Below are 9165 nucleotides of genomic sequence, written 5' to 3'. Positions count from 1 at the left end.
GGGGATCTTGTGGCCTGTTACAAACTGGTCAGGGGGGATCAGAAGGCATTGGGGGAGTCACTGTTCCCCTGAGCACAGCCAGGAGTGACCAGGAACAATGGTCACAAGCTAGCAGAGGGTAGGTTTAGGTTAGACATCAGAAGGCGCTATTTCATGGTCAGGGCGGCTAGGGTCTGAAACCAACTTCCAAGGGAGGTGGTGCAGGCTCCTACCCTAGGGGTTTTTAAGAAGAGGTTAGATGAACACCTTGCTGGGGTCGTTTGACCCCAGTACTCTTTCCTGCCATGACAGGGGGATCAGACTAGATGATCTTCTCAGGTCCCTTCTGACCCTAGAAACTATGAAACTATGGTCTGCCAACCAGCTTTCTACTGGGGTGTGATGGCTGCTTGCCCTGGGCTGGGTGCTGGAAGGTGACACCATCTTGGCTATACTAATGAGCCCTCCACCTCCTTTCCCCAGGGATGAAGAGATTCAAAGCAGATGTGGGATTGATGCTACCACCTACCTCTCCTTCCAGCGCCACCTCCTGGTGCTGCTCATGATCATCTGTGTGCTTTCTGTGGCTGTCATCCTGCCTGTCAACTTCTCGGGGGACCTCCTGGGTAGGTTCTTCTGCAGGCCTGCTAGGGGATCCCTGTGGCAGGACACTGCTTCCCTCAGCATGTGGGTGTGTCTTGTGTACCATGCAGGTTGGGGTAACAATGGTCTTATTGTGGGTTGTCAGACAGGAATATAGAGTCCTTGGGCGGAGGGCTGGACCCAATGATCTTGCGAGATCCCTTCCAGCCCTAACGTCTATGAAATCTATGAGTCCTGGATAGCGTGTGGTTCCTGGGAAGCAAGTCCTAGGCACTGTGGTGGTGACAGAGGTGCTTCCTCTATGGTGTGGGGCAGCTTGGTGGGCAGCTGTGGAGTATTTGAAAATGCAGATACCAGGGTACCTTTAAGTGTGGCAGAAGGAGCCATGGGGGAACCTAGGCAGCTGGCATAGGGGAGCTGTTCATATCTTTGAAACCTCTTGAACACATTCAGTTTTCCCATTCCCTCTGTCTCTCCTCTTCTCTTCCCTTCCAGGAAGTAATCCAGCTCACTTTGGCCGGACGACCATCGCCAATATCCCAACACAGTACGTGCCCCCAGCACCTCGCAGCTGCCCCCCCTGCCGCCTACCAGGAGCGAGTGGGGCGCCAGCACACAGGGTTAGACCGTTTGGGGGTCGATGCTAGGGGTTTGCTCGTGCATGACTCCTAAAGATCCCCTGTCTTTGGGCATCACACAGGTGTGTGAGCAGCTGATGCACAGATGTGTACAGCTACTCCAGAAGAGATGAGAGCCGGTATGCCTACACCAGTCACTTCAGCACCTTCTGCTGGGGCAGGCTTGCACTGGAGTAGCTTGAGCTTGCAAGTTATCCTGACACATTTCTACAGCAGCTCAGCTGATGCTCCTGCAACTTTCTCTCTAGCACTCCCTGTGGGAAGAGGCTAGGATTGTAATAACTGTGAACTGAACTCACAGCCAGCTCTCTTGCACCCATGTCTGGAAGAGGAATTTCTAAGACTGGGAATGCCAAGCCCTGATTGTTTTCACTGTGATAGGCTGTCTGCTTGCTCCCCAGTTGGGGAGAGAGCTGGGCTGCAGTGGGTGCCACTGGTCCCCATGGGTGGGTGCTGCTTTACTAGCTGATCTGTTCCTTCATCTCACCCAGAGACCGTCTCCTGTGGTTACACAGTATCTTCGCTCTCATCTATTTCATTGTCACCATCTTCTCCATGGCACATCACTCAGTCCAGCTGGAATACAAGGCGAATGAGAAGGTAAGAAGCCCTTTCTGCCCTTTCCAGCCTGCAGAGACCCTGGTCACCTTTGCTTGTGCTTTGCCTTTCTGCCTTTGTAGAAACCGTCGTTAGTTCCAGAATAGGTTTGATCTCTCCAACCAGCCAGAAACTGGGCAGACTGGGAATGAGGAGTTGGATTTCTCCCAGATGGAGGAAAAAGAATTGCCCACCCCCCATAGACACACATGCACACCCATTCTGTCCCTTGAGTTGAGATTTGTTTGTGGCATTGATGAGGCCTGAGCTCTCCCATTTCCTAAGTGGTGGTAGGGCCAAGAGTTACACCATGACACTGGTGCAATTAGAGTCAGAAGTAAGTGTGTCCGGTGGTTATGCCAGGAGACTGATGTAACTAGGGCTAGTGACTAGACATCAGGACTCCTGGGTTTTCTTCCCACCTCTTGGGAAGCTCAGTTAACTGGAGCCAACAATTGAGACTCCTGGATTAGGCTTCTAACTCTGCTTCCAGTTCATAGTGTGGTGCTGTTCCAGCCCTTTCCCCTCCCTAGGTACCAGGCAGTGAACATAAAAACACTGCCTGCTTCTGAGCAAAGCACTTCCAGACAGAGCAGGATGTAATATACAGATAGGAACATACCTAGTAGCATGATCCTGCTCTTCAGCCCTTCTAGCCTTAACACCTCTCCCTTCCCTCCTCTCTTAGGTTGCCCGGACACTCATGGTCACCCGGATTCCCAAGGAGATCACAGACCCCTCCCTGATCATCAAGCATTTTCAGTGAGCAGAGCTGCAGACCACTGCTTTGTCTCTGATCCCATCCCTATGGCCTTCCCTTCCCAGTTCAGCTTATTTTTGCTGTCCCACTAGAAGAAAGCAGGTCAGGGGCACCCATGGGCTCAAAGAGAGTTGAAATCATTAAAAGAACTTTGGGTGTCTATATGCAATACAGTTATTGAGTAATTTGCTAAGGATTCAACTCTCAAGCTCACTGTCTGCAATAGGTGCTTTGACAGTACCTCACTGTTACATGGCATAAAGAACCAATTGGCATCGAGGAAATGGCTATCACAGGCTGAGGTTAAGGCTGGGCCACCAATGTGCACAGTGCAGAGGGGTGGGAGCATGTGTGGGTGTAGTGTAGCTGGGGGCACCTGCATACCCATTGCAGAGTTAGAGGGCACCTGCATGGATGAGGCCTGGGGCATGTGGCCCCAGCTGGTACAGCCTCAGGAGCATTCGGCTCTGGGTCACATTGAATTTGGACAGCCCTGGATTAGGGGACTGGACATAAAGCTGATGCACTGCAGTAACTTCACCAGGGTTTAATTACTCCTCACTTAATACTGTCTGATTTTTCCCTGGAGTGGAGTGGCTTACACCAGTACAAGGCTGTACATTGTGCGTCTGCTCAACTTTCACCCGGAAACAAAGTGAAAGTATTGCAGGTTGCTCCCCTTGGTGTGGAAAGCAGGTAATGGCTGATGGGCAGGTAGGCTGATGGGCAGGTAGGAAAGCAGGTAATGGCAGTGGGGAAAGCAGGGATGCCCCCTGCTGGAAAGGACAGGTGCAGACAAGGCCACCATCTCCTCATTATTCAGGACTTCCCTGAATGGAGTTATTACCTGGCATTGGTCTGTGCATGGATTAAGGGTGTTATTCCTGTGGGAGGTCCTGGGGAAGCCACTGCCTCCTTCACATGTCTGTGCCTATGAGACTCACTGGCCGCTTTTCTGAAGGCTTCAGAACAAGTGTCCTATCCCCAAACCCATCCCAGTTGTATCCCTCCCCTTGCTGGACCTGAAGAGCTACAGAGCAAGAAAAAATGAGTGCCCAGCATCTCTTGCATCTGCTAGAGGGAAGGGACATAGCTTTGTCTTTTTGTCCCCCAGTGAGGCCTATCCCAGCTGTACAGTCACCAATGTCCAGTTCTGCTTTGACGTTCGCAAGCTGATGAAACTGGATGCCAAAAGGTAAGTTGGGGGATGGGGGTTGCTAATTGCAGACCCTCCTTGCCAGTCATATTTAGGTGATTGCTGAGGTACCTGTGCATCATTTTCCTGGTTGGCTTGAGAGTCTGTGGATGAGTTGCCCTCTCTAGACCTCTCTTGGGTGACCCAACAGTAGCCTCGTCTCCCCACCCACATTCACATCTAAGCAGGGGCAGTTTCCCTTCCCCCAGCAATTTTTCACATGCTTTCCCTTCCTAGTGTCCTCGCGTGGTGGCCAGGGCTCTGCCCTGGGTACTGAATGTCTCTCTAGTGCCAGTGAGCCCTATCACACCCAGTGGTATTGGCATAGCAAGATCTATGAGGAGCATCAGGTTCCCCCGATCTGTGTTCACCATGGCATCTCAGCCCCCGGTCTGCAGGCCAGATCCAGCTCTCTAGACACCCCACCAGTTCAAAAATTTGGCAGTGGGGAGTAATGGCACCATTCCCTTGCTATCAAATTTCCAGCCCTATGGGAAACCCTGTGGGCTGGTTAGCCTGGCTCTGCATGCTGCAGCATGGGGTCATGCAGGAGGCAGTGTGGGGCCCCAGGGTCTGATCCTGACATGCGGGTGGCATGGGGACCCAGGGCCTGATCCCGGCATGTGGGGCCAGCATGAGACCCTTGGCACTGATCTGGCATGCAGGGGCAGTGCAGGCTCCTAGGCCTGATCCCATTGAGTGAGGTCTGATCTCAGCATTCCAGGCTGGGTGGGGCATTGCAGAGCCCCAGGGCCTGATCCCTGCATGCCGAGGCCCAATCCTGGCACCAGGCTGGGTGGACGTAGCATGGGGCTCAATCTGGCTGTGGACCACTCACTCAGCCAGTTGAGGACCACTGCATTAGGGATTACTCCCTTCTCTGTGGGCCTTACTCAATGTTCACTTTGACCCTATTTCTACCAGGCGCAAGGCAATGAAGGGGCGACTTTACTTCACCACCAAGGCGCAGAAAGAGGGGAAGATCATGATCAAAACCCACCCATGTGCCCGCATCTTCTGCTGCCGAATCTGTGGTTTTGAGCTAGTAGGTGGAGGGACTGTGGGGCTGGAGAACATCTGTCTGTGGCCAGCGGGGAGGGGAGAGGGGTTTAGAGCTGGAGACTCTCTCCCCGCCACTTCTCCACCCGCTGCTCTCATTCTCTGACAGCCACTGAGCTGCAGTGCTTCCCAGGCTGCTTCCCACAGTGGATAACTTGGGTTGTAGCTGCTGCTGTTCAGTCTTCTGGCTGGCTGTCACAGAGATGTGAGGGACCCTGGGGATAAGAGGTTTGCACTGATCGGTAAACAAGCCTCAGTGTGGTCAATGGGCCATGAGATGCCCACACTGAAAATTGTATGGAGGAAACACTCACCTGCTACTGCTCTCTAGAGGCCATGTGGGAATACTGAGCACCATCAGCCTGCAGCTGTTCTAACCCAGACAGCATCTCCTTGACACATTTAACTGCTGTTCTTTTGCAAGCAATGTCTGCTTGGAGAGGCTGGGATGACGCATGATTAATCTCACTCACACACACATCCCTGGGCACCTCCCCACAACAGTTGACTCACTACAGCTGTGGCTTCTGGACTGGAACTTGTCAGCTGTTGAGCATTATTATTTAATGTCTATGTTATGACCATGTTGGATGGCTGCAGGATATCCAGCCCCTTGAATGCTGCTCACAAGCATGGTCTTGGCCACTGCTGAGGTTCATTGTCTGTCCTAGTTTGGACCACAGGCCTCAGCCACCACCGGGGTTGTTTATTTCCCTTCCTACAGAGGAGGGATGAGCCTGAATTGCTCAGTCACTCCCTCTCATAGCTGCTTCTGCTGGGCTGTCTCTCCTGACTGCTCTGTGGGGAGAGTGCCTTCTCACAGTGTCCTATCCTCTTGTCCTCAGGTGGATGCTGAGCAGTACTATGGGGAGTTGGAGGAGAAGCTCACTGATGAGTTCAATGCTGAGCGCAACCGCATCACACTGAAACGCCTTGACATGGCTTTTGTCACATTCCAGGATGAGAGGATGACCGCTGTGTGAGTGGGAGAGGGAGGCCAAGACCCCACACATTGGAATTACCCTCTCAGAACCCAGGAAATAACTGCTCGCGAGTAGGGTTGTTGGGCCACTCTCTTGTGGATCAGCAGGGAGCACCCTGAATGCTTCCATGGTTTCTCATGTATTTTCTCTAAACTAAACCCAAATAGTGGCTCAGTCCCAGCTGGGTTGGATACAGTAGCTGAGGACCTGTGCTTGGGAAAAGACTGCTTAGGTTGGTGGGATGTCCCAAACCCCTTGTCTTCTCTTGCTCTGCTCATCTAAAAGAACAGGAATCTGTCCTATCAGTTGTGGTCCCTTCTCTCCTCTAGGATTTTGAAGGATTACGGCCGCATCCATTGCCGCAAGCACCCGCAGCAGTCCTCCGTGACCACCGTGGTAAAGTCTCACTGCTGGGGTGTCCGCTATGCTCCTGCCCCCAGTGACATCATCTGGTAAACCCCCATACTGCTGCAGGGCTGGCCTTGTACCTGGGGGTTGGGGGAGGAGTGATCTAAGGTTTTAATTGAAAGGCATCTTTTTCTGGGGCTTTAGGGAGCACTGAAGGCTGAGAATCTGCCTCTGGCAGCCTGAACAGAGGAATCATGGTGAAAGGTTGCAAGACTCACTGAGTCAGGCAAGGGATGGGGGAATTATATTTTTCCCTAGCTTTGATTTCCCTGGCCTGATAAGTCCAGAGGCCCATCTAGAGGCACAGACCCCCACTGTAGCAATTCTTCTGCTAGCTGAGGGTGCTCCAAGGCCCTGTTCCAGGTGGGGCTGTGGAGAAACAGATGGTTCAGGGTAAGGTGGTATGTGGACCAGAAGCAGGAAACATGGCGAAAGACCACAGATAATTCAGGAAGGAGGAAGCATACTGAAGGAAGGGGAGGACACACAATACAGCATGCACAGACATGTGAGGGTGTGAGCAGAGGGGAGGCTGCTGAGTCTCAACAAATGGATGACCCCAGCTGCCTGCCCACACAGCCGTGTCGCACAACCTCAATCTGTTTTCTGTCACAGGGAGAATTTATCTGTCCGTGGTGCATCATGGTGGATGCGATTCATCTTCCTCAATATCTGCCTCTTCATTCTACTCTTCTTCCTCACCACACCTGCAATCGTCGTCAACACCATTGATATGTTCAATGTCACACGGCCTGTAGAGAGCCTCAAGGTACCCAGTTCCCACAGGCTGTATAGGTCAGGCCCGGGAGCCTGCCCCAAGAGCCCCTACCTGGAGGTTATCCATCCCCTTGCTTGCCTGAGGAGGGGAGGATATGCCCCATGCTGCACCAGCCTGAGGAGAGGCGCTAGGCCCCCAGTCTCCAAACACAGGTGGTGTCTTCATCAGTGGAGAAGCTCAGGTCGTTGTCAGCCACCTGAGTCTGGCAGAGACTCTGGGGCCCTGTCTTTCAGGGTGAGGTCTCACAGGTGCAGATTTCCTGCCTGCAGACAATGGGGAACCCTCAGCAATGGAGACTCTTCATTGCAGAACTGCCCTGACATCACAGAATCCATTAAGCAGTGAGTTGCCCCAGAGCATTGATCCAGGCCCTTCCTACTCAATGAGCCATTAGCCATAGCAAGGGTCCTAAGTGCTTGCTTATTCCCCACAGAGCCTTCTGTTATATTCAGCCTCACCTCTAGGGATAGAGCAAGTATGCCAGCTGCCCCTTCATCAGATGTCTGCCTACCAGACAGTCTTCTCACATCACAAGCCCATCTACAAGGACCTGGGCCCTGCTGTGGTGTAGCTTGAGGAATAGCAGCCTGCTCCTCAGTCCAGAACCCTGGTGTTGGGCAGGATCCTAACCTCGTCTCTGGTCTCTTCTCTCCATCTGTCAGAATCCTGTTGTCACCCAGTTCTTCCCTACGCTGCTGCTCTGGGCCTTCTCCGTGTTCCTGCCTTTTGTTGTATACTATTCCGCCTTCTTCGAGTCGCACTGGACCAGGTAACTCGTGTCATAGACTTTCATAGATTTCATAGACATTAGGGCTGGAAGGGACCTCGGAAGATCATCAAGTCCAGCCCCCCGCCCAAAGGGCAGGAAGTCAGCTGGGGTCATAGGATCCCAGCAAGATAAGCATCCAATTTGCTCTTGAAGGTGTTCAATGTAGGTGCTTGAACCACCTCCAATGGCAGGCTGTTCCAGACCTTGGGGGCTTGGACAGTAAAGAAATTCTTCCTTATGTCCAGCCTGAAAATGTCTTGTAGTAGTTTATGACCATTCGATTTCGTCATCCCTTGAGGTGCTCTGGTGAACAAACATTCCCCCAGATCCTGGTGGTCACCCCTGATAAACTTATAGGTGGCCATCAGATCACCCCTGAGCCTGTGTTTTTTTAGGCTAAAGAGCCCCATGGCTCTCATCCTGTCATTGTAAGGTCTGTTTTCCTGACCTCTGATCATGCGTGTGGCTCTTCTCTGGACTCTCTCAAGCTTCTCCACATCCTTTTTGAATTGTGGAGCCCAAAACTGGACGCAGTACTCCAGCTGTGTCCTTCCAGCCCACAGCCTGGAAGCGCTGCCTCTTCAGAGGCACCTGGGATCTGGGTTAAAGATGAAAAGCCCCAGGAGGTCCCCTCTATTTCATCCCCAGGGGTCAGAGCAGGATTGGTCCTTGTTCTGCCCCCAGGCCTATGTCCAGTCAGGACTAAGCACCCCATCCCCTGAGGAAATAATTTTGCTCCCTAAGAAACTCATCCCCCCTGGCCTTGTCTACACTAGCCAGTTTGATGGTGTAAGTACTTTGGTCTCCATTAATCAGCAGCCACTACAGTCTTCACACACCAAGATACTCCGAAGGCACTAAGTTACCCTCCAAACAAACACTGACTTTTCAGCTTCGAGCAGCATAGTGAGAGAGAGTGGCAGTGAGCAAGGCATAGAGGGGGTTTGGAGACTAGGGACTTCCCAGCTTGTTGCACTACACCATCCTCCCTTGCTGAGGCTTTGCTGCAGCCCAGGGCACAGGTTCTGACCTCCCCTAGCAATGCTCAGCACCCAAAGCAATCAGCTTAGGTGTTACTGGCACCTGACCCCACACAGAGCTCTCAATCCAAGCCCAGGCCTACAGTTCTTGTGGATGTCTCTTCTTCCTCCAAGATTTGTGAAGATCTTTATTCTGTTTCTTTAGGTCAAATGAAAATCAGCTCACAATGCACAAGTGTTACTTCTTCCTGGTGTTCATGGTCATCATTCTGCCCTCGCTGGGGCTGACCAGGTATGGGACAACCCATAGGCCAAGTCCTTCCTAGTCACTGCATGTCTTGGGAGCTTTAACTCCTGAAAGCAATGGCTGGGGGGGGTCACTTATTCCCCCTGCAACATTCCTGCCCTGCCCCCCC

General features: G+C 52.5%; 1 protein-coding gene across 1 annotated transcript in view; it reads left to right on the top strand.

Annotated features, from left to right (window-relative positions):
- TMEM63C (transmembrane protein 63C) overlaps positions 1 to 9165 on the top strand; it is a 54691-nt gene that overhangs the window by 29930 nt on the left and 15596 nt on the right. The window contains exons 7-17 of the mRNA XM_019518751.1: positions 463 to 605; positions 1078 to 1129; positions 1712 to 1820; positions 2506 to 2579; positions 3692 to 3772; positions 4697 to 4817; positions 5677 to 5810; positions 6144 to 6266; positions 6838 to 6991; positions 7663 to 7769; positions 8955 to 9041. Coding sequence (XP_019374296.1) covers positions 463 to 605; positions 1078 to 1129; positions 1712 to 1820; positions 2506 to 2579; positions 3692 to 3772; positions 4697 to 4817; positions 5677 to 5810; positions 6144 to 6266; positions 6838 to 6991; positions 7663 to 7769; positions 8955 to 9041 — 1185 coding nt within the window. The remainder of the gene's footprint in view (positions 1 to 462; positions 606 to 1077; positions 1130 to 1711; positions 1821 to 2505; positions 2580 to 3691; positions 3773 to 4696; positions 4818 to 5676; positions 5811 to 6143; positions 6267 to 6837; positions 6992 to 7662; positions 7770 to 8954; positions 9042 to 9165) is intronic.

This window comes from Gavialis gangeticus, unplaced genomic scaffold (genome assembly GCF_001723915.1).
Source record: "Gavialis gangeticus isolate Ggan-Ray unplaced genomic scaffold, GavGan_comp1, whole genome shotgun sequence".
Lineage (NCBI taxonomy): Eukaryota > Metazoa > Chordata > Crocodylia > Gavialidae > Gavialis > Gavialis gangeticus.
This window is presented reverse-complemented; position numbering and strand designations above follow the sequence as displayed.